Genomic DNA, 25967 nt, shown 5'->3' on the forward strand with positions numbered 1-25967 from the left:
CTGAGATTTTTATTGAGTAGAAATAAAGACACAGGCAAAGGGATGACAATGCATATGTATTTTCTGATTTGGAAATATTCCAGACATTCGTTCAGATTATTAAACAGAAAAATCTTTTATACGTTGATTGATGAGAACAAAATATAATGCAGCATATTTTTTTCCATAATAAAAATGAATAATGCCAACATAAAGGCTCAAATATAAAAAAAAATAAAAGACTTCACTAAAGACATTTTCACCAGCTATGAGGCTGGCTTTGCTCTCTTTGTATGAATCCCCGATGGCTCACCAGCATCCCCAGGACGTTTCACCGGTCCTAATCGTGAAGACTCTGGAAGATGAAAACAAATCATTATGAACCAACAATACTGAAATAATAATAATTCAACAAAAATAATATTTTATGCCTTTACTTCCATGAACAAACTTACCAATGTGTCTGTTGATCTCGTCAAGTTCTTTGATTTTCTCGTCCATTTCTTGTTTCTGTTTCAGCGCCTCAGGGGACTTCTGTTTGTTTAATAGGTCTTGATAATCCTTTTCGGCTTCATCCCTCTTCTGCACAACTATCCCATACTGACGGAGCAGCTCTGTTGACATGACAGGAATTAATGTGTACAATTACCACAATGTTTAGAAAAAAAGGACAGAATAATGTAATTTAAAGCACGACTAATGAGAGACGTCACCTATTTGTTCCTTAAGAGTGAAATACTCCTGTGGGATGGGGGCTCCAAAAACGTCTAGCATGTTCGAGGGGGCACTGTTCTGTGAGCCTCCAAACTTGCCCTTCCCACTTATCCTGTCCCCCTGCCTGGTCAGGATGGTGGGACATTGTGACCCACCCTGCACCACCTGGAATCAAAGTCACATTTAGAGGAAAAATTATCATTGCCCAGTTAGTCTATGGAACGGCTCAGCGTCACTCACCATCTCTCTGTAGTGGTTTCCAGAGTCCAGGTCATCGATCAGAATAGTATTTGCGAGGAAGTTTTTAAACACTGCAAAGGAAGCAGCAGAAGGAAACCTTCAGAGTTGTTCTGACAAGTTGACGTAAACTTCTACAATCACAGCGCCCTATACGACTTTCACACAGGAAACATACACATTCCGAACTACAGGAAATACCTAAATTAACATCCATTTAAGGCGCTAAGAGGCCCGATTTCTGTTCCAGTGACGGGGCCCCTGGGTGAGGAACCGTCTCCCCCCACCACTGTGAGATTTAGTTCCAGGTGGAACCATTTACCAGGGTCTCAACAGGAGTTGTGAAAAATTAAGAAAAAAAATACAAAACATAAAATGACCTGGGAAGCTTCTAGAAAACCAAAGACACCTTTAATGGGCCTGTACTGTACACCTGCAATGAAAAACAAACAGTCAGGGTTACACTTAGCCAGGGAAATCCAGTTCGAGGCCTCTCACCAGTCACACAGCTCTGTTGGTCTTGGTCTCCAGGGTACGTGAGGAGTTCTCTGGCAAACTTTGGGTTCCCACGGGGCTCAAAGAGAAGACGGCCGTTTCTTAAGTGTGGCAGCAGCCTGAAAGCAATTCAAATCTTAGTGAAAAGAGGGCAGAAATCATCCAAAACTTTGTTCCTAGAGTCGCAAACTTGTTAAAAATGATTGTTTTATTAAGTCTAACAGATGCAGCTCCTAACCAAGAATCCAAAACAGTGTACTCTGTTTTCAGTTCCAGGCAGCCAATGAATACCAATTATTTCAGTGTGATTCTTAAATAATCAATCACAACTCTTGAGATACTGTACATGTGCACTGCACATCAAGTCTGCATAGTATGTTTAACAGAGCTGCAGCTGACTCTTTAACCAGTACATCACTTAAAGTTATTCTGTGTATCTGTGTATTTTTTCGTAATATGTGAACTTTAAAGTTATTTAGTTTATTTCGATTTAAAAAAGAAGAGTCGTTACAGAATTTTCTGACATTAAATCTCAATTACTATCGACTGTCAGTGTTTGTAATTGTGTACTTTAAAGTTCCCATATTATGAAAAAATACACAAATACATTACAAATGTGTCCCTAGTCTGTCTACAAACCCCACAATGATGAGAAAAGTCCACCCTCTCTGTCTTTTGCCTGCTCCACTTTTCAGAAAATGTGTGCTCAAACAGGCCGTTCGGAGATTTTCCCTTCATGACATCACAAAGGGCAGTAACCCCTCCCCCAGGTGGGTGACACTCCCACAGCTAGGTGTTTGTTCTGCCCTCTGAGTCTGCCTTCTCACCGTAAACAATAAGACATGGAACGAGAAAGCCCAAGACACCCAAGCCCTTCCAGAGAGGGGGCGTGGTCAGACACAGCTTATTTACATATTTAAAGGTACAGAAACAGCCTGTTCTGAGCAGGGCTGAAATAGAGGGGTTTATAGACATGATCAAATACAGGATCAGAGTGGATTTAGAACAAGAAACTTCACAGACATGTTTTAAGGAGCTCTGAGTCTTATTTACACTGTTTGAAGAGGAGGAGAATATATCACCTTTAAACCAAACAGAACTGTGTTTACAACATTTTAAAGTATTACATCTGAACTTTTTTGATGTGATGAGGATGAAAACTAAAAATGTTTTTGTGGTGTGAAAGCTTGACTTCACTTATTTCTCCAACTGTCAGAGGAAGAAGGAAGTGCTGTAAGATCTTTAAATTACAGTTGCTGGGGTGGGAGATTAAAAAGACTATAATCAAGGACACAAAGTAATCTCAACAGGAAAGCTACTCGGGCACCAACAGCACTGCTGAAGTAAATAATGATTTTAAACTGCAGGAATCCAACAGAGAACTTTTCATAGTCACTAAAGACGACTGACGCAGACGGCGTACCCCTTGTTTTGTGCCACGTATACACTGGTGAGGGGCAAGACCTCCTGCTGTCCATGAGTGTCACGATGGATCCTCTGTGCTGCTTCCCTGGTTTTAGTAACGACACATCTCATGTCGCCTCTGAGGTGCCAGGAGATGACCCTCGCTTCTGAGTCGTCACTTATAAAAGCCAGGTGACCAACCTGCACACAAAAGGTAGAGGATTACACTTTCACAGATATGGTAAAACTGATCTACCAACTCATTGCAAACTCACGGCTAACACAATGTTTCCTGACACTCTTATTTTGAAAAGCTAATCTGTTGTAAAAGCTCTTCTTTCCAAAGACTTGACAGACCATTCCCAAAACATCCGGCAGCTCCTTGAACTGATCCCGGTGGGGGTAGACTCTTCTGGGCGTCCTGAAGATCCTCTCCATTTCTTTGTTTTTTTCTGCGATCAGTCTGTTAAGACTTTGCAACTACAGAGAATGAAAAAAAGAAAAGGAAATATCAATACCCACAATGAAAATACAGAAACGAGACAATCGTCAAAATCGTGCAGCTAGAACAAACTTCTTACGGTAACATGTTGTGCTAATATCACTTGACGGTTGATCAGCTTCTTTCTCTGCTCGGCCTCTTTTTTACATGTATCCAGCCTTTGATCTACAAAAAAATATAAAAATCCATGCAATTGGACACAGTTTCAAACAATCATCATCAGAAACAAAACGAGCACTGTCACGATAAGATCTCGGTTTTGTACCTCCGGACATTTCTTGTACTGATCAAAATGAGCCTGTAACACCAAGCTTCAAATGTTTAACACATTTATTTACTTGTTCTTTGAATATTGCACAGTGGCTTCGGATTATGTAACATTAAAGAGTCTTTACATGGTATCAATCATTGCTCTCCTTTTGCCTGTTAGCACAGCAAGAAGACATGCATAGGCATTAGATCAGGTTGAACGTAAAAATTAGACAAAAAGAGGATATAATATCTTACTGTTCAACATAGGAAGGAGACTGTCATGTGCTGTAAAGACTTTTTTATATACAGCGATTTCTTCATTGAGCTTAACTTTCTTCTTGGACAGCTCAGACATCTTTCTTTGGTTCTCAGCATCTGAAAAGTCAACAGATAAACGATGTTGGAAGTGTGAGTCCAAGCAAAGAAAGGAAACATTTAAACTGGTTCAAAAACTTGTTTTCTTTAACATAACAACATAAAGCTACTTTTTAACCAGGAAATGTATAACATCAAACAATTGATGGCAGTTTTTTTATTTAAACAAGAAACTGGTGCAGAGGGTCTGGGAGATAATGTGGATAGGGACAACTCGAGGAGCATTGTTTTTCTCTCTTAGCGATGGAACTAAGCAGAATCTTTGGCGTGCATTATGATCTAGCTTTAAGTTGACATCTTGTCTTCATTACATATCTTGTGTTTGATAACTGCATTTGAGGGATCAACCCAATAAATGTGTATATCTAAATCTATCTATCTCTACAGATCCAACATAGATCTAAGAAAGATATTGGCCAATATATCTGTATTCGTTTTTTTACTTCCAAAATGTCGATAGCGGTATCAGCTACATAAATCCCAAATCGGTCGGTGAATCAAACTCAATCTTCTGCTATTCGCAGTGGGAATTTTGTTCATAAAAATGACCAATTTAAATGAAAAAAATATATGCCGCAATATGTGGATCCATATGGATGTAATGTGTCTGGAATGATCTTAGATCTAATCTATGAACAACATTTTTAATGCTGTAAAATAAGTTCTCATAACTATCTAGGTACTGACAAAAGGTGAAAAATGTCATCAGGAAACCAGAGAAACTAAAACTTGATGCATGACTCGTTCCCACTTCATCACTCCGTCAATAGTACAAAGAAAATCAAACTAAGGTTGCATATATTTACTCCTCAGCTTCCAATCACAAGTTCAATGAGTCACATCTCAGTTTCAACCTTTGGCATGTTGTCTTGCTTTTTCAATCAAATATGGGGTTTCAACATATTGTTTTTGTATTTTTTTCATTTCATACAATGTCCCATCCTTATTAGAAATGGGTCTGTATATTGCTGTTCTTAATATCATACCATTAAAAAAATGGAAGGGGAGCGTGAAGGGAGTCAGGGGAACAGACTGCACAACAGGCTCAAAGAGGAGTGTGTATGAACTGCTGTTGTATCCCGGACTGTTCTCCATGATAGTCAGCCTCTGTGCAGAGAAATATATGTATGTTATCATGGGTGACTCAAATAAAAAACTGTGCAGCGTCCCGAATCAAATGATTACTCACATCAATGTGGGCTTTTCCATCCACCAAGCTGATCATACAGCTGCTGGCTTTGCCATCAAACTGCGGGAGGTTTCTGCGTTTTTCTTCATTCTGCGAGTCCCTTATAGAAACAAGCACTTCTCCATTCAGGTTCTGCCCCGCTGGGTTTCCATATGAATCCTGTAAATCAGTCAGAACTCATATCAGTGAGGCTAAATATCTGCAGATTAAAAAAAAAAGATGCCTTAAAATGTGATTTTTTTTTTTGGTGCATTCAGTAAAGATTGATACAATCTCACCATCACAAAGAGAGTCAGATTCTGCACCAAGGTCCGGCTGGAGATGTCTTTACTGTAGGAAACTACCGGGGGTGTTGGCTGAGACTTGGGCCCCAGTTTGACGGGCTGATTGGCCTCCACTTTTATCTTCATCTAGGAGAAAAAGTCCTGAGATCAGTCCGGATGATGATTTACAAACCAGCAATGACTCACTGAAAAATCGCTGTCCAGTGGTAGTGAGACTCTTCAATACACTTTTTACATTTAAGGAAACCCATTTGGGATTTAAAGGAATGATTCCAAGATTTCTGTTGAACCAACCTCAGGGCTGTACAGGACTTTTTCTCCCCCCAGACGCAGAGAAAACTGAATGGAGTACTCTCCGATATGTTGTGGTATGTCTTTATCTCTGCAGTGACAGAAAACAAAATAAGTGGCAACATTTTGGCTTGGTCTGACTATAAAAAGTTTACTTACCATTTTTTTTTTCATTTACCATAGAGTAGAAACAAAAGACTCAAAGCTCACTTTAAGACCTCAATATTGTACAGTGGAGGGAGATAGAGACTTGATGTCCATATTTAAATAGTAAGAGTAAACAAAATGTGCCTACCAGCACCTATAAAAGGTCAGTAACTAACACGCAACATCTTGTTTGTTTACTCAAGAACAAAAAACTACTTTTAAAAGTAGAAATGTTTAAGGGGAGTTATGTGCAATGTTTGATTTTCTTCTTATGTCTCAATCTTCTTGTCAAACACTCAGAGTTATGTAAATATCCCAAACTGTAAACATGTCCTCCTCTAGACTTCCTGTAAAGAGAAAAGTAGTTTAAAAGTATTTTACCTGAAGTGAAAGCAGTCTTTGTTTTCATTCTCCATTGGCTTACTACACTTCAGCTCGGTGGTCTAGATCAGAGAAGTAGAAGCATATAACTCAGTAAAGAACATTTCATTTTGTGACAGTCCCTCAGTATTGCTGTTTTCACATCTGCACGCCAAAACAAACAAAATGACCCCTCACTCAATCACTTCTGGGTCACTTCCTGCATTTGGTACATTCACTTTCCGATCTTGATTCTGTCATTTGTTAATTTGTTTGGGGACTGGTAAAAGTGTTTCATATCTTGTCAATTTGTTTTATAAAATGTAAAAATGTTTTTCAAAATGTAAATTTGTCTAAAATTTTGAAAGAATTGTTTCACACTTTGTAATTTTGCTTCGCACTTCCCAGCCATCGTGCATATCACTGACAAGGCCTGACTCTTCTTTGCCCACCATCTTGGATTTCTTGTAAACATTACAAGCGCAGCATCTTTTTTATGTCGCTTCATTTAACTTCACGCTGCGAGGGACAAATGTGCGGATAACAACTCACATTAAAATGAAAGGGGGCAGGCTGTCCTGACATGATCAACCAGATTTCAGGAGTGCATATGTGAAAACCACTTTAGTCAGTCTGTTAGTCACCGTTGGAGGAGGTATCCCTCCTGATGACGCCCCATTCCGCAGCAGCATGGACGCAGCAGCAGGGTTAAAAGTCGTCATTGGGCTTCCTTCCTCAGACTCCACGGTCACAGCAAAAGCTGAACAAACAAAATATTAAATGCCAGAAAGCTTCACAGAATCAGGAAATAAGGATAAAATAGAGATGCAAACCTGGGAATTTTCCCCCAGCAGCAAACTTTGCAGCTGTATCATACCGCACTGACAGCCTGACAGGCTTGTGGGGATCAGGGATGACGGCAAGGTTTACTGATGGACCAGGGATGGGTTTTTTGTTGAAGGAGCCTATAAACTCCAGCTGATAGTACCCCCTAGTGGAACAACAGGGTAACAACACACCAGCTAGTGACAGGTGAGGCATGAATAGGAAATGTGGACATCACATGATTCATTTTCTTATTTAGGACATTGTTATTAACCCATTATGGTAAATATTATGAAGGGACACTCACTTCGGTCCGCTCACGCTGTTCACAGTGAAAGACACTGTCCCTTCTGCGTTCACATGCATTGATGCAACAGGTGACATCACCTACAGCAAGATGATGACATCACATTCCTACAGTCAGATCAATGTATGCTGTTCCTGTGTTTACTGCTCTTATTGACCTCTTTAACAGAATAACTGGAGCAGGGTTAAATGTCAGATGTCAGACCTTGAGTGCCGGGGGTGAAGACCTCAGCTCTACAGAAACCCTCTGGTCCGGACAGGGGTTCCCCCACTCGTCACGCAGTTGAATGACGAAGGGTGTAGCGATGCCATTATCATTGAACAACTGCAAAGGCTAAGAGATATACAAAAACAAATGGTGAATTCATTTTTTTTCTGCTGAATTGTAAAAGTACATAAAGGTAAGATTCAGAGACATGAAATGAGGGGAGAGAGATGGGACAGGACATGCAGCAGAGCTCCTCAGCTTGACTCAAACTAGACAGGATGTGATGACATCATCAATGCTTGGACCCCCCCCCTCCCCTTTCCCCCCTCAGTAAAACATATTCTCTTACCATTTCTGGCCCACTGACTAGTTCCAGCTTTGCAGGGTCTCCATTTGTCATCTTAACTATGACTCGCACCTCAAAGCTCATGTAGGTGAAGCAAAGCTCTCTGGCGCCCAGAGACCCAGACTGAAACCTCACCCCTGTCACGAGCACTGAGCTGCTGCTCTCCTACAGTCAAAACACAGAGTTAGAGGTTAAAGATCTACCCCCTAAAAAAGACCCTGCTGGAGGAGTTTCTGGCAAATACCAGAAACTCTTCTTCTCCACATGTCAGGGGCTCCGTACTCAACTCTCAAATAATGCACACATATCCTGCTTTTCTCTTTAAGGAGCCACATTTGTGAGATAAAGGTGAGGAGATAGTTTCAAACTAATCAGGAATATAAGGAGGACTTATCTTAATGCCAAACATTTTAACTTTTTTATTAACAAATTGAACTTTTTGAAGAAAGCTTTCTTAATTTATAGTCAAGTTTTGAATCCGCTTTGTTTATCTCTTTTCCCACCTTAAATACAAAGTTAATGGCCGATTGGTCCAGACCCTCTGCTTCCACCTTCATGTGGTCCACACAGATGGGGGTTAGTGTTGGGGTAACATTATCATACTGGTCCAGAAGCTCCAAGGCTGTGAAAGGAAAAACAAGAGCTCAAACCAGTGTGCAACATTTACTCTAAAAAACTAAATAACAATAGCAGGTTGTTACTCACTGATTCCAGACATGGTTTCACCCAGCTTCACTGGGTTTTTTGTTGGCAGAGTCGCTTTCATCTTTGATGGTTCATCAGGGTGAGGTCTTAAAACATAACGAGTAAGAAAGTACACTTAAAAGAGCAAAAACTGTAAGCCTGACATTCAACTTGTCCTTTCTACCTATTAAAGGAGCTGAGAGGCAACCTGCTGTAGCTTCATATTACATATACAAACTACCACAAAGAGTATCTTTCTTCTCAATTAACTTATCTTATTAAACAGAATAAACAAATTGAACTATTAGGCCCCGTGTCCACCTAGTGTTTTTTTTCAGAGTACCAGCATCTTCTTTTAGTTGTTTTCAATGGTCAGCGAGCATTTGCAGCAGCAGGTAGTGCACAAACACTTCATGCTAACACTCCAGAGCGCACAGCCAGCACATTTCTGCCCGGAAGGAACACTAGGTCGACACGGGGCCTTACTCAAACTTTCAAATGCGGAGTTAAAGCTTTGAGTCTGCTAAGTGCCTTACATGATGTAAAAAGAGAAGGACACACTCTGGTCTTGGTAGGACACCTGGTAGCGTTGCTCTCTATGTGCCTGTGTGGGCACCTGTAAGTCGGGCAGCCTCCCTTGGAGCAGATCTTCCAGATTTTCATCTGCAGTCCAGGTAACCTTCGATACAGGCAAAGTGAAAATGAAACTACAGTTACAGTGGGGGTGGATTTTAATTATGAGGACTTATAAATGTCAGATTTAACGCATGGGTTGATTTCTCATCACACACCCAAACAGCTCTAACTTAAAAACACAAAAGCACAAACACATAACAGGGAAACAGTTAATTATAACTTTGAGACACACCTTGATCTTTGAGGCTATTTCTGGAGAGAGAGATACCTCTCTACCCGCTTCATCAAACAGCTTGAAGAACAGGTTCTCCAACGAGCTTCCAGCCAACCACTCGATCTTTTCATTGTTCTTTAGCACCAGATTCTCATCGTCCACACTGCCAAGCTCCATCCTCAAGACTCTTCTGCTGGGTACCACCTTCAGCTCCCTCACCACCGTCGCAATGTTCTTCTTACTCTTTTGAGAAAACAAGGAGACACCAAGACAAAAGATGTCATTAAGATAATTTCCACTAAACAGCCATGCACGGCAGTCTTGGCTGGCTAACTGTTATACTTAAGTCCCCCTATGCTTTGGAATATTTTCTCAGAACTTTACTTGTGACACACATTTTTAAATGAAAGATGATTCTCTCAGTTTGCACAAAGTAATTATCCAACAAGATGTGCAGCAGAGAAAAGATTTCTACTACCTGAAGTGAAAACAGGAAGGAAGGAAGGAAGGAAGGAAGGAAGGAAGGAAGGAGAGTTTTTCTCTGTCCTTGTTGCTTCACTTACAGGCATCACAAACTCAGCCTTGAGCATCTGTGGTTCTCCATGGATTATTTTCAGGTTTATGGGCTCAGTCTCAAGCTGCCCAACTCCTGTGCTGCAGTCTGTTGCCTTAAATGGAAGCCCATCAACCTGACACACACACACACACACACACACACACACACACACACACACACACACACACACACACACACACACACACACACACACACACACACACACACACACACACACACACACACACACACACACACACACACACACACACACACACACACACACACACACACACACACACACACACACACACACACACAGATGAGGATTAGTCAACAAAGGTTAATTATTTACAAATAATCTCACACAGTATACGACTGGATGTAAAGGCTGACGAGGTGTATTTGGTGGGCCTAGAAAGATAAGCGTACTTCCTTAAAGGTACAAAGTGGAATTCTGATGAAATCCTTTTTTCTTAAAAACACTGGCGACTCTTAAATAATGCAATCAGACGATTAGAATCCTGTTGCCTGTCGTTTGTACTTGTGCGTAAAGTGAGTTCATTTGGCACCAGCCAGCGGCACCTCAGCAGAGCTACTACCAGACCAATTTCCAGGTTTGGTCAACACTGGGACTTGAACTGGGGACCCTCCAGTTCCCAACATCCCAAATTCTGCATGCAGAGGGTGCTGAGGGTCTTCCAGGATGGCCTTTGTCTTCTGAGTGGCTCTTACTTGAAAAATATGACCAAGATCATTCAAGACAATGCTGAGGTTGCCAAACCAGCAGATCATCACAATGTGGATGATGACTAAGAAGGCTTTAATTGAAGATTTGATTTGAAGGTCGTCCCTGGGTGGTTCCCTTTATCTGGTAAACAGGACGAACTGATGTGCAAATGTACAATAAAATCTTAAGGGATGGGCATCAACTTGTTGAACTACATCAGTTCGACTACTGCTGAAGTATATTCTCAGCATGTCTGCCTCCCTATGGGTTTGTCTGAGCAGTAGACAGATTTCACAGGTCAACAAGTCCAACACAACTGATGACTTCACAGCAGAGAAACACACTTACCTTACATCGAACAATCTGTTTTGGGGAAGCAGTGATGTTTCCTGCCTCATCGTGAACTTCTACATTAAACTTGACGGTGTGTCCGTTCTCTACTGTGATCGGCTCATCTTCTGGTTTCACATGGAGAGAATGCGGATTGCCTGAAACGCAAAATCAAGCAGCTGATAAACTATTCAGTCTTTTAGGACGGTTACTTACCCATAAATGATGGAACAAGTCATTGGTGTGGTTCTTGTTTGTCTCTTGCTGTTATGTCTCTTAAGGCTGCTTCTGCTGCCTGTCTGTCCACACTAAAGGATTTATTTGTAAAAGTCAGGGTCGACCTTCACAATACTGTCTCTGCAAGATACACTGTATTTAACTGAGATAGCACCAACAACTAAAATGTATCGCTAGGCAGAACAACAGTTGTCTTAAACGTTTAGCATTTAGCTCAAAAAGCTCCTGGTATCCATTAATCAATGTTTTCCACTGTTGCTTTCCAGTTGACCATTGAAGTTCTTGTTCATGTCTCAAATTACAACTATTTAAAGCATTAAATCAATCAAGGTCAATGATGGGAAAGTATGTAGTGCACCATTCGTGCTTACCAATTTTTCTACATTTATATAAAGCGCAATCTTACCGGGAAGAGGACTGATCTTGATCATCAGTGTGTCTTCTTTCAGGCCAGGCAGGGTCACGTTGAGGTCATATGTCTGCAACATAAGAAGATGGACATAAAATCAAAGGGAAACCAGGCGTTATCTCTTTGGTAAAATGGGCTTTTTATAGCGCTTTTTTAGTCCTCTGACTACTCAAACATCGCAGGTCACACCTACAGAGGCAAAGGCTGTAATGTAAAGTGTCAATCAGAAGGAACTAATCCCATTCATACACATTTATACGTCGCCGACAAAGCAGCAGGAGGATCTTGGGGTTAAGTGTCTTGCCCAAGAAGAAGGCTGCAGGAGTTGGGGATCAAACCCCCGACCTAATGTCTCCTGAACGTACGAACCTTTATCTGTTGGTAATCTCGAACTTTTCCTCTGGCTCTGACACCTTTGATGGTGAACGTGGACCCTCGGGTGTCTGTTTTTTCAAAACTCAGTTCCAGCTCACTGAACAATAATAAACGATAATGATGTTAATGGAGTGAATAACAGAGAGACTGATGTTACTTTTATTCATGTGTTCGCTTCACAAAGATCCATATCTACTTATACATATGAAATGTTTTGAAACAACAGTAAACATTTGTGTGACTGACCTGCAAGTGAGAACAGGTTTGAGATCAGGAGGGGGAGGAGTTGAGTGGTCATAAGCGTCTTTTATCTGCAGAGGAATGTCGAACGGCACTCCTATATGAATGGTGGGACTCATTGATGCACCGATGACAAATTTCTGAGCAATTCCCTCTGAGAAAGATAAACATCAGAACGGACAAGTTTATGATTGGAGCACTGAAAACACATGATCAATATCAAGAGAATATTTCTGTGGTGTTCTCGACCTGTGATACTGAAACTGAGTTTGTAGCTTGGAAGCTCTTTGTCTCCGATAACCGTCATACGGCTCTCCTGTATCATAGAGGACAGAGTCAGAGTATACTTCCCCAGCTCAGTCAGACACTCTGCAAAAGAAAAGATTTTTGCTAATTTGCTGGCAGAAATCGGGGCATTTGAAGTATAATCATGAATAATTAAGTTGACAAATAAAAATACAAGTACCATTTTTCTTGAACCAGAAAGCCCATTTTGTTGCATGAGGGGCAACGAAAGTCATGTCATTGTCACTGTCTGCAGAGGCAAAGAGAGTTTACAACAACAAACACTGTTAAAAAAAACTACATTTCAAGAAGCTAAACAACAAATAAAAGCACGAGAACAAAGCAGAGCTGGAAGCATAGTTAGTATGAGGACAATTAAAGACTTTAAAGGAGCACTCTGTAAGATAACTTCTGAATGAAATGATGAAGTGACCTTACTTTATGATCAGACATAAAGGAAAAGTCAAACTAGCAGACCCAGTAATCAAACCAACAGGTGTTGCAGCGATGGAAGTGGGCAAGAGAACTGGTTCAGATAGAAGTGATTGAGAGAGGATAAAACGTAGAAAGGTTTACAGACTGATGCAGAGCTGGCTAAACACTGAAGCTTCAGTGTCCACCACATGGAAACCTGCGTGAGCATCGACTCTAGAGAGGAGGGAGCGGGGGGGAGACAGCTCTCTACAATGTTTAGAATTTAGACTGCAGTACCCATTTCAAACAGTAGGTGTCAGACTTACATATTGCTCCTTTAAGGCCTCACAGAAGTGTGTTTCTTGAATCTTACCTTCGCAGACTATTTTGAGCTGGATAACCAGGTTTTTTCCAAGTCCTTGTTCCCCTTTTGGCATCCTGGCCATCGGCACTCCGTTCTTGTCGAGAATTTCAACTTTGAGTGGTCCTAGAACGGTGGACAAGTAAAAAGAAACATAAAGTTTGCCGTTCTTGCTCCTTTAGAGAAGAACATTTTATCAAATGTTTGCCCACCAAACATCCGTATGCATCAAATGATGCAGCTTTTTACCTAACTGGGTCCCTGCTGGGTACCCTGTATTCTGCTTCCAGGGATTACCTTCAGGCCACTCCACTCTGAGTTTATCTGGAAGCCTGGAACATACACATGCCATTTACTACAACTGGTCATTCTTATACGGATTAAACTACAATGTACAAGACAAGGAGTCAAGGTAAAAACTACTGAATCACATCAGAAAACTGGGAGATTTGAAATGGATTGTTAAGTCCAAACTATAAGCTTGCAGTAAGAGAGCACTTTCTTTCAAAGCTAACTCACTTGGCAGAGTCACTTTCAATGTGTTTCAAGATGGCTTCTTCGGTGGCTGTCTTGTCTATCTTGGAAATAGGGATGATCTTGTTCTTATCATGAAGTGCTTTTGGTTCCTGGGAAACAGGTTTAAGTCATTCTCATAATACACATACTGAAGAAAACATACTAAACTACTACTACTACTACTACTAGTAACAGGCAAGGTTTACATCAAAGTGTACACTTTAAAAGTTGTAAGACACAATCACTATTTCTTTAATCATGATTTAACAAATGTGGTTAACTTCATTTACATGGTATATACATGTTTCTACATTGACATGTGAAAGAAAGGTGATTTTAGATCATGTCTCCTTTAATGAGAGCTCTACCTTACTTACAGTTAAGTGAGTGATATTATAAAGCTATGCTTAAAGGTTCAATATGTAAGATACCTATTGGATTAAATGATAAAGTGAGCTTACTATATGATCAGACATTAAGGAAACATGCTATGTTGAAGAGCTTCTCTGACAACAATGCAGCAGCCAGTATGTCCTCCTTCTAACTTTAGATTCTGGTCCTGAATGCTCTGGATTTGTTTGGACCAGAGAAGGTAGGCGGTTTTAAGGCTCCCCCACACGGCCGTTTTGGTTAGAGGTTAGAACACAGAAAAGTTTACAGACCGATGCAGAGCTGGCTAAACACTGAAGCTTCAGTGTCCACCACATGGCAACCTGTGTGAGCAACGACTCTAGAGAGGAGGGGGGGGGGAGGGGAGACAGCTCTCTCCAAGTTTTAGAATTTGGACTGCAGTACCCATTTTAAACACTAGGAGTCAGTTACATATTAATCCTTTAAGAACAAATTCTTTGGGTGAAAAGTTAAAAATTCTGTCCAAAAGGTACTTTTGATTTACCTTTTTTTACCCCTCAAAAGATTATTAATTAGGCATTATCACATGTATCATTATGTCATAAAACGTAGAAACAGGTGGGTAAAGAAAATATAAAAGGATTCACCTGCAAAACAAACCTCCAGTCAGTGAATCTTGTTTAATTATTTCTTCCTTACCAGAACCAGTTCAACCTGTCCTCCTGTAGCAAAGACGCTTCCATTCTTTTTTTCTGTATTACCGTGCCGCAAAAAACGAAGTATGGTACCATACAGATTGGACCCTGTTTTCAGAGACTTCACCTGTATGAGGAAGTATAAAGGCATCAATACAAAAACCCAGAATAATCATGATATATACATTTTTTACACAGAAAAATAAGGAACACAGACTCACAAGTTGGCCTGTCTTGTAGATTCTCCCGTCCCATTCGATGGAGGAAAATATCTCCCAGGAATCCTGCATCTTCTTTGGCAAGTCTTCTCTTTTTATGGTCCCCTGGTAGTCAACAAACTTGATTTGTTTGTCGTGCTTGTCGTGACAGGTCTGAAGCCAATCTGTAAAGTCCTTTCGAATGTCGACTTTTCTGAGATTCTGTGGACATAATAATCAAAAAAGGTAGTGGTTAATAATGAGCTTCAGTCAACATTTCCTAGTTAAAGATCACAATCACTAGACACCAAGTCCTCTTCAATAAACATGATGTTCGGTTTGTAAACTGAGGCTTCATTGACAGTAAAATTCACACCAAGGCAGGGTATTCCTTCAGGCCCTAAAGGATACCTATAGTGGTAGTAATAATAATAATAACAACTTGGTTTTACAGAGCGCTTTTCGAAATATTCAAAGACGCTTTGACAAGGAAATAAAACAACCAAAAAACAAAACAAAAACGACGAGGACAGTACAACGAGGAAGTAATGTAAGGGGGGGAGTTAGTGGTTGTAGGCAGTGATGAAGAGGTGAGTTTTAGGGATTTCTTGAAGGAAGAGTGTGTGTGTGTGTGTGTGTGTGTGTGTGTGTGTGTGTGTGTGTGTGTGTGTGTGTGTGTGTGTGTGTGTGTGTGTGTGTGTGTGTGTGTGAGGAGTTTGAAGTTGATACGCTGGGGGATGGGGAGCCAGTGGAGGTTATAAAGAATGGGGGTGATGTGGTCTCTGGTGCGGGAGTGTGTGAGGAGACGAGCAGCGGAGTTCTGGACGTATTCAAGTTTCTTGAGTGTATTTGATGGTGATCCGTAGAGGAGACTGTTGCAATACTCCACTCACAATAAATCACTGAAAGGGTTAACTACAGACGATCAAGTGTCCAACCAAAAATATTTGTTATGGTGAGGCAGGTTCGATGATAATGGAGGAGGTAACTTTCTTTTTTACCATGATGAAACTCTTCATGTTCTTTAAAAAAGGTGAGAACAGCCAATAGGGATGCTCAGAAGAAACCCTGTGAATGTGTGACTGCATGTTCTAATCATCAGAGATCCTGAAAGAAAAGGAAAAAAAAATGTTTGTATATGACTACCTTTCCATTTTCAACGCGGGTGAAGATAATATTCTTGTTTTTCAGAGTCAGCTCCAGGTCCACGAAGGACATCTTGTTTGTGGTGACCTTGAAGGCGTCGTTGGTGAAAAGCGCCCCTGAAAACCGATTGTAACACTCGGCTGGCGGCTTACTTCCCTTGGGAGTGCACCAATCAAACCTGCAACGGATAGACGGCACATCTGTTAGAGCAGTGGTTCTCAACTGGTGGGTCGGGACCCAAAAGTGGGTCGCGAAAGTGTGCATGGAAGAAAAATGCGCTTTTTTAAAAACAAGTTTGTTTCATTCAGTTTCTTCTTTCCATCACGCTTTGTATTGTCTGAGTTTCAAATTGCACAATTTTTCATTAGATAAAACTGATTGATTGAAGAATATATGAAATTTGGGTCTCGAGTTTTCATAAAAGAGTAGTTGGTGGGTCCTGAGGCCAGACCAGTGGAGAACCACTGTGTTAGGGCATAAGAAAAAAAAATTGAAAAATGTCAGCATTTGCCAACCTGCGAATTTGAACGGAGCTACTTCAGCTACTTCATTTCTCTCGCTCTGCATTGCCGAGTCATCAGTATGTCTACTAGCACTTCTAAACCCCACTAAATAACCTTTACTCCTTTACCTAATTTGAAAATTTTTAAAAAATGTGTAACTTTAACAACACCAGCTTCAGGTAACCTAAGGCAACTATCTCTCAACCAGTTCTTTGCTCCACTTTTGGGCTCCTTCTGTCTTCAAGCATTGTAACTGAGCCCTGCTGGCTGTAGCGTTATTTTTAGCATACTGACACTGGAGTTGCATCAGTTTTCACATCTGACACACAGCACATAGCAGATGAGAGTGTTCCCCACCACGTATCAAGCGACTTTTACAACCAAGAAATACAGTCATTTACAATCTTTCAAAACACAATCAAAAGTAAGAAAGTAGTTGAGATATTTACTCAAAGTATCCATTTTTTGGTATGAGTCGTCCATTCCAGAAAAACTCAAATATCGACCTTTTCCGTCTTGTCTGGTGCACAACTCCAGACTCGTCGTCATTGCTGACCTCGTTATCCTCGGAGTCTGATCAACGGATGGAAACAACGATAAAACCCTCAGTTAACTTCCAAAGCCATCACATGTCACTCAGTAATATGTAGCGTTTCACAGCTTGTTTACCTTCATCAGCATCGGGGTCTTGAGGGTAGGTTTCCCGGTCGTAGAGGAAGGGATGATATCGAATGATTCCCTCCACTTTGCCACTGTTGTCTTGAGTGGAGGCCCTGAACTCAAACGTGTCTGTGGCACTATTTATGTACAGACTCTGCATGTCGTCCTCCACCTCCTTAAGGTTCATCACTCTGGGTAATCTGGGGGGCTTTTCCCGCAGAGTGACCTGATTTAAAAAAGAGTTATGATTATTTGATCTGGGAACGTCTGCAGTTCATCATGAGCAGGATGCAGAGACACACACATGCGTGGAGATAGCAACGGTGTTACAGAGGCGAGAAGGTTACAGCATGTCTGACTGTGTGTGTGTGTGTGTGTGTGTGTGTGTGTCTATGTGAACTCACAGACTTGGACACCAAAATTACGGCGTCACAGAATCAATATGAATGTGCAAAGACGTGATGACAGCTTCATTTAGTTTGGAATATTGAGTATAACGGGACACACCTGAATGTCCACCATTGGAGAATTATCCTGGTTTGAAGAGCTGCTTCTCATGGAGTTTCCGTTGAGTCCGTGGATGTAATAGTGATAAATATGACTGAAAAACAGATCAATCTTTTTTTTTTTAATATGACAACATTCAAAGAACACACCATGGGACCTGATGAAACGTTTGAGTGTGATGAGGTGAAGGTGTTTGAACTCACGCTAGCTGTCTGGTCAATACTTTAAATTTATCCTTCATGAAGTCTATGTGCTCAGGTTGGACTTCTGTGATAATCACAGCTGTGAAGCTTTCCCTCGTCTTTTCCTCACGGATGAGCGCCTTGAGGAAGCGCTCGTCATTTTTTGTCACATGTGAAAAGTCACCAGGCTGCAGGAGGGGGGGGGGGGGGGGGGACAGATAGAAGAGATGTTTACACAGGGGAACGCCACAAACCTCGATTGACATTTTTTATAAATCACAAATGTGCGTTTACTTTGCCAGCACTTACCCTTCTGTGTGTGATGAACGTGCTGAAGACATCTTCTTTATTCTTTTCTTTATTCTGAAAGTCTTCTTTTGACAGGGTCAGCTCATGCACGTCGGGGGAGCCTCTTTTTTTACTGATCATCTGTTAAACAAAGAACAACGCTTTATGTTCTCTTCCTGTATTAAGCGACACAAAGGGCCCAGAAGACTACGTTTCACCTTGTTCACTACTACCAAGGACACATCGGACAAGTGGCTGCAGGAGCTGGGGATCGAACCCCAGACCTTCCAGTTGAGAGACGACCGACTCTACCAACTGAACCACAGTCCAAATGCAGTCGTAATCCTTTTTACTTTACTTTATAATTTATTTCAGACCCATAGGTCCATATCGTTATAAAAAAGCAGAGATATATACATACAGGACATTAACAAAGGGGTTTTGAAATGTTTACAAAGTAGATCCTGTTGGACAGGTGGATATGGTTTACTCAGACCTGCATTGTTTGATCTGCTGATTTCAGTGTTTATTTTATTTTATTTACTTGAATGACTCAGTTTAAAATTAATTTTGTAAGTTGTTTTTATTAATATCATTGACAGCATCAATGAGCAATAGCCATCACATGTCCTACTAGGCTCGATCACATGCAACGAATGTGTGTGGACTCTTTAGTCATAGTCAATATTGTCATTTCACACCTCGTTAAAACAACTATTAAGAAATTGTCTTAAACAATATTTATCCAACACGCCCCACTGGATCCGTTTCTGGAGCGTGAGCACAGCAGAGCACAGCCATGAGCAGCTGTGGGAATGAAGAGAATAACGCCCAAACAACATGTTGCTTTGTCTTTCTGAGGATGATTTGCTGTCCACTCTGTGCCTGTTTTGACGTAATGTTGATAAAATGAGGAGAATTAGGATCTTTGGTCAGTATATTGTGTTTTATTTTGAAAGTGACTGGACACATTTCCTTGTCTGACATCTTGTCCAGGCCACTCTGTTCTGTCCAGCTTGACGCGTGCCTGCAGCGTACTCCGTCGAAGATAGACTCGCAGCGTATTTGAAACGGAGCAGAGGGTAGTAGCGCTGCAGGCACGCTCCCGAGACGGACCGCGGCGCTCGCTTTTGAAACACAATGATTGACTACAGTGGCAGCAAACGGCGGCGTATTGACGGAGTTTGTGGAAATCGGGGGTAATGCTGCAATCCTAGATATTTGGATGTAAGACTTACCCTGGCTGATTCCCCGATGTAGAAAACAGAATGTTTCCCTCCAACACCGAAGTAGGATATGTCACTGTTGAGACTTCGAGGGACAGGATCAGGCCGGACATAAGCTTCACTGTAGAGGAGACATATCATAAAGACTCCAATGTTGAAAAAAAACCTACACCACACATCTTATTGAGAGCTTTTGAGGAGTGCACACTTACCTTGCAGTGGTTTTTTTCCTTTTAAATTTACAGAGTCTGTACTTTGCCCAGTCGTTGAGGTCCTCGGGGGACATCCCACACCCGTTATCTAAAACAATGACTGCAGGTTTCCCCAGAGTTTCATCTAAGAGCTGGAAAACAGAGTAAGACAGGGTTGAAAAAGGCACACTGATAAAACAAGTATTTGGTTGCATATACATTTTTATGTTTTGAACCAACCATTCGTATCTCTATTGACCGAGCACCATCGTTTTTAACAGTGGCTGAAAGCGCGTTGTCGATCAGCTCAGCGAGTGCATACGCTGGGAGGAAAAAAGACGAAAAATGATCAAGTTCTGATTGGTGACACGGCTTAATGTCTCACATGAGCATTCTCTGACCATGTAAGCACTTACAGAATGGCTTCTTGCCCTCACAAGTGCTGTACTCGTGCTTGCCGCTCTCAATCAAAGTGTTATAATGAGGCGTGAAGTTGATGCGCTCCTGTGCCGCTGCTGGCAGAGCCTGATCCTCCTGCTTCAACAAATACAGGGTGCTGCCATCCTGCAGCTCCTCTGTAAAAAAAAAAAAAAAAAAAAAGATTCATGACTCTCAGTCTGTGTGAGACATTTAAATATCGTATCCAAACATGTAAAATTGTATCAAATAAGCAAACGTGTCATTTGTAAGACAAATGAACCAGACAGGCAGAGCAGGGTTTTCTAACACAACTTCACCAACTACCATTTGTAGTGTCCCACCTGTAGGCATGTATTCATAGTCCTTATAATCAACATTTATATAGAGTGGTCATGAACAATCATAATAGTATTTCAGTATAATAATGAACTAATAGACACATATTATGCACATTAGATAAATAAACAACAATAGTGTGAGGGTTGCATATCATAAACATAACATAATCAACTAAGGATGAAATGCACAAAGGCACATGAATTCAAACTGAGCCGACAAAGTGAAATCCATCAAGGATAGAGTGAAAATAAGTCAAGTTTTAGGTGAGCACTTAAGTAATCCGTCAAGGTTTGCATGGTCTAAAAGTGAGTTCCCAAGTTTCATACGAGCTCGCTTTTGGGCTAATTAAGTAATAAATAAAAAAAACCCAACCTGACATCTACGAGAGGTGAAGGAGGGACAAATACAAGAAAAGGGACCATCATTCAAAGAAGACCTGACATACAGGCTATGTAGGTGTGCCGATGACCTGGTCACAAGATGGTTGGCCAGATATTGACCCCATTTATCAAGAAGACATGACATTGCAGTACAGCTAACTTATGGGACACAGTTAGAAATATTAAACCCATAATTCATGAAATAGGAGGATCTAGTGATGGAGGAGGCGGATACCATTCGAAACTTGAAACCCTAAAGTTACCAATAAAGATTAAACTGAACAGGTAGGATGGTGAAAAGGGCGTGAAGACACACCCATTGCAAAACAACATATAATGTGCGATATTCCTTTGTTTGAGTCAGACGTCTGCAGGCGGCTCACTGCTTTGGATTCTGAGAAAGATGAATAAAGCTTTCAGTACTCAATTTGTTGGTCTCCTGGGTCCAGTCTCTGAAGAATGACAAACAAGCTTCAAAACACCAATTAGAACTTTAAAAGAACAGTTAGATTTAGAGTTTAAAATGTTGATGTCTTTGTTGGTCCAGTCACAGGCAAAAACGGACCCTGCCTATTCTCTGGATTTATTACAAAAAGGACATTACACATTCCATCCACCAAGACAAATTAACCACAATGAAATAGTTAGATCAATTTTCACATCAGAGAGTTAATACACTACCTTCTGTCAAAAATGTAAGTATAGCTCATAACATTTTATTGATGGTGACCTTTGACCCCTACCCTAGACCTTTGACCCTAAAGGAAAAGGGTAAGCGAAAGGTACCTTGAAGAAAAGAAAAGCATGAAAATAAAAACCAGCCATACCCTGACCACACTGATTGAAGAAAATAATAGAAATTCAGTTAACTGCAGAAGTTAGTGTGACTTAATCAATGCAGGGGTAATAAAGACAACCTTGAACCTCGTCTTTTTCAATTGGTGCATCATTTCAAAGCGGTCACGTGTGAATTTGCTCAGACTTGTTCTCTGATATAATGTGTCCACCGTGTGTGTGTGTGTGTGTGTGTGTGTGTGTGTGTGTGTGTGTGTGTGTGTGTGTGTGTGTGTGTGAGAAAGACGGGTCAGAGGCGCGTTTTTTTCTTCAAGAAAAATCATTCAGATAGGTAAGTAGCTATTTTCACTATTTGTCTTAACTGTACCTGCACAGTGCTAAACTTAAATAAATGTGATGTTTGTCCTAAGTTAGCGTCGATGTATGTAGTAGAAAAATACTATCTGTGGTCCTCATTTGAACTTAAAATATGTTCGTGCGTCATTTAAAAATTAGAAACTGTTTCTCTGTATGGCCTTGGTCTGTATCTCCAACCTACACCCTGTGAAAGTATACATAAGCACTTGTGACTCATGTTACTTTTGTAGCTGATTACCCCTTTTGCAAAAGAACTCTTTATTATATGCAATAAAATACACAAAGACAAAAGACTTTGACTTGAGATCTTTTATTACCAACAGAAAAATCCACAACATGTAGCATTAACATGTTGCGAGAACTTCACTGACCTAGCTTCCAGTGTTTTCAATGTAGCCTACTCTTTCTTTTGGTTGTGTTTCTCAGAGTCAACTGAATGCCTTTACTCAGCATGGAGCTGTTTGTTGAAAAAACGAAAAAAGGTAAGCGGAGCAGCGTTTTATTTAGTTATAATTTAAAGTTTGCATTAGGTTGTGTGTGTGTGTGTGCCGTCATTCATGTGCAGTTTAACTTGTGACAAATGTAGATTATGATATTTTTGAGGTTTAGACGATGCCATGTTCAAGGCAGAATGGTAAAGTTATTTTTATGTTAAATATTTTGAAATGTTCGTTTAATACTTCTAAATTTTTTACCTTAAGTTTAATAATGTAAAACAGATAGATATGTCTGACTTGAAAATTATACGTTCCTGAATCAATTTCAGTTGTACATGATAGTTGGGCTGTGGAAAACTACAGACTGGTCAACACTCAGTCGTCTCCTCCCTGTAATGCACTTATTTTCTATTTATTTAATTTTTAGGAAGTGATGCAGAACAATACAACAATACAAGACGAGTGAGAGACATGACGATACGATGCACGGGATAAACAAAGACAAGCAGGAAATCCCTTAATAACATTCTGCAACTTTGTATGTTGAGGGGTGTTGGAGGGTGTGCTTGTATCTTTAATTGTTGGGTGCAGCAAGAAGAGGAAAGCTTTGAAGGTAGCTAGGAGGAAAACGTGGACGAAGTGGAATTCAGTAGAAACTGAGCTTGATGAATACAAAATGGAAAGATAAAATAATGCACTTATTAACACACATTGTCGTTGAGAATCAGTTTTAAGACATTATTTTCCCCCTCCTAAGGATGGCGATCCACTGCCTGCTGGTTTATCTCTGGGGAAGTAGGAGTATTCAGACATTAAAGTTTAGAAACACTACTTGTGTAACTTTTGTTTTAAAACATGATGACTTAGAAAAACAACAACTAACATGTATATTCTGACTCCTTTAAGCCAAGAGTCTAGAGTGAAGGATACTGATGGAGATTGTTGTTACCAGAGGAGCCATAATGTGTGATCCAGCCAGCGCAAAGATAGTGAAGGAACGGAGCCTTGAAGACCTGGATGTACCGCGAGCTGTGCCGTGCTGATGGGTCTAACCCCCCATGGTGAACTCTTTGGACTCTGGCCCCGCACCACAGGAGTGCACTTCACCCTCTGAGGTGAATTGCTCCATCCCCCCCCCTGACTCCAGGCCCAGACGGCATCAGCCCAAGGGTTCTGAAGACCTGTGCCAGCCAGCTGTCTGAGATTCTGCAACACCTCTTCAACCTGAGTCTGAGCCAGGAGAGGATACCGGTGCTGTGGAAAACGTCCTGCTTGGTCCCGGTCCCAAAGAAGACGACACCATCTGATCTCAACGACTATCGACCAGTGGCTCTCACATCTCGTGTGATGAAAGTGTTGAAGAGGCTCGTCTTGACCCACCTCAGGCCGCAGGTGAAACCATCCCTTGACCCTCTACAATTTGCCTCCAAGCCACACCTGGGAGTGGACGATGTCATCATCTACCTGCTGCAGCGTGCTCAGGTAGCGTACACCTCTGACTTTAAGTACAACTCCAGGTCATGCCACTAGGGCTCCAAGGACCATTCCTCATGCAGAGACTCTGAAGGTGGCATTTGAATCCGACGCAAATACACCATGCTTTTCTTTGGAGCATGGGTCGGGGGTCAAAGGTCACCATCAATCAAATTTTATGAGCTATATCAACCTTTTTGACAGAAGGTAGTGTATTACTCTCTCACATCAATATTTAACGGCACATCGTTCAGTTTAGCACTGATCAATAAACTCACCAAATTTGTTAAAATCCAAGACTGTTCTGTCCGTCGCAGCCAACACAAATGTTTCATGTCGATCGATTGAAAATGTCTGTAAAGGAGTAGAGATGTAGTTATGGCTTGACATATAGGCTTAGCCTGACTGATTCATCCAGATACATTCATTTTTTTACATTAGATATTTAGTGAAGAAATTGACTGTTTGAGGAGACCCCGCACAGCAGAGCAATCGCACTGCCCATTGCCTGAATTTTACTTTACGTAACAAACATGTTTAAAAAGGCTTTGACAAAAACTTCCCTCTCTCAGGAGGAAACAGGAACTGTATGTTACCATGGTTACTCAGCGGTATGTTGCGGAACGGCTTTTTTTTGTAGCTAATGCCTTCAGTAAAAATATTCATGTAGCCTAGATTCTTCTTCTTCTTCTTTAGTTATATTAGTGTAGACTTATAACAAAACTATTAGATCGAGCCTACATTGTTTATTGTAATTTATAATTTCAGTTAATTTATTGTAATTTCATACAACAGGGTGTCCTAAATTAATGCAAAGACAAGGAGACTATTGTTGAACATCAGAGCAGCAAAAAGTGTATTTTTTTTGTGTTGAATTGAGATGAAAAGTAGAAAAATAAGAAATAAATATTAACAGCGAAAAGTTGTCTGCAACATGAGTTAATATTATTTTGTTTTTGCAACAGTCCCTGTAAATATAAAACACTTTACAATAAATAAACATATTTGATCCTCAATAAAATACACATTTGAAGTTGTTAACGTCTGTATGACGATATTAAATGTCTTTAAATTAATGTCAATTAAATAAAAATCAACACTACAACACAATACTACTCTAGAAACACAGTATTGTGGTTTAATGCACAGTAACAGGATAAGAACTATTTCCTTATGAGTGAGAAACCGTCTTTAAATATTTTTTGTCTGTGGGTTTGTTGAGCCCTCTGGTGTGGAAGATTTATTATGCTGGTAGTTTGATTCTAACTACACCTGTTAGTGGAGTACACCTGATTCTAACTACACCTGTTAGTGGAGTACACCTGATTCTAACTACACCTGTTAGTGGAGTACACCTGATTCTAACTACACCTGTTAGTGGAGTACACCTGATTCTAACTACACCTGTTAGTGGAGTACACCTGGGGCAGCGGGTAGGGAGAGGCTGTAGTGGCCGGTTTGAAAAAGACCCCTAGGACTAGTTTGTTTGCACTGGTTGCCATGGTACCCAGGTATCTGGATTTCGTTTGATTTGTACTAACTTCATCGACCAACACCAACAAAGTTAGCCATCATTACCTGATGCAAATCTTGTAGAAAGTCGTTGAAGTCCAAGCCGGTTACCTCCACACACTCCGACGTGACCTCGTTGCGGTAGTCGTACACACTAACCCGCCTGCCGACTCCGTCCTGCGCCCAGCTGGAGACCGACCCCGCTGAGAGCCGCGGGTCGCTCCTCCGATTTGACATCCTTAAAAACGTCAACGTCTTCTTGCTGAACTAAGCCGAGCTACTTCAAGGCGACATGTATCAAGCTGTTACACGACAAAACGCTGACGCTACTGATTTCCTTTCACATGTCCGTTCTTCTGTGAGTTCGTGGCTGCACAGAGAAGTAAACACTTCGCTCTACGGGACAT

At 40.9% G+C, this 25967-nt stretch overlaps 1 protein-coding gene across 1 annotated transcript; it reads right to left on the minus strand.

Annotated features, from left to right (window-relative positions):
- Positions 1-43: 43 nt before the first annotated feature.
- On the minus strand, positions 44-25951 carry smchd1 (structural maintenance of chromosomes flexible hinge domain containing 1). The gene is made up of 47 exons (XM_065949011.1): positions 25627-25951; positions 24327-24402; positions 20264-20422; positions 20088-20170; positions 19869-19999; positions 19669-19777; positions 18452-18571; positions 18164-18330; positions 17961-18054; positions 17463-17679; positions 17243-17366; positions 16291-16468; positions 15169-15366; positions 14952-15074; positions 13905-14011; positions 13635-13717; positions 13398-13511; positions 12792-12860; positions 12575-12694; positions 12332-12479; positions 12080-12182; positions 11708-11780; positions 11083-11222; positions 10012-10137; positions 9467-9691; positions 9135-9277; positions 8620-8705; positions 8418-8536; positions 7918-8079; positions 7566-7694; positions 7362-7441; positions 7063-7220; positions 6874-6989; positions 6251-6312; positions 5726-5813; positions 5426-5557; positions 5148-5306; positions 4945-5065; positions 3839-3958; positions 3411-3496; positions 3187-3309; positions 2849-3030; positions 1429-1544; positions 934-1004; positions 693-858; positions 435-593; positions 44-334 (listed from the first exon to the last, which is right to left on the minus strand). Exons 1-47 carry the CDS (start codon positions 25795-25797, stop codon positions 246-248), a joined length of 5925 nt encoding a protein of 1974 aa, XP_065805083.1. The 5' UTR covers positions 25798-25951; the 3' UTR covers positions 44-245.
- Between the last annotated feature and the right edge of the window lie 16 nt (positions 25952-25967).

Source organism: Labrus bergylta, chromosome 20 (assembly GCF_963930695.1).
Source record: "Labrus bergylta chromosome 20, fLabBer1.1, whole genome shotgun sequence".
Classification (NCBI taxonomy): Eukaryota; Metazoa; Chordata; class Actinopteri; order Labriformes; family Labridae; genus Labrus; species Labrus bergylta.

Bases quoted from the DNA above. Each gene is read 5' to 3' on its own strand.
- smchd1 (XM_065949011.1), bottom strand. From the start codon at position 25,797: ATGTCAAATCGGAGGAGCGACCCGCGGCTCTCAGCGGGGTCGGTCTCC. The intron at 17,367-17,462 runs GTAAACAAGCTG...TCCGTTGATCAG, and splicing joins AGACCCCGATGCTGATGAAG to ACTCCGAGGATAACGAGGTC. The intron at 9,278-9,466 runs GTGTGTCTCAAA...CCTGTATCGAAG, and splicing joins AAATAGCCTCAAAGATCAAG to GTTACCTGGACTGCAGATGA.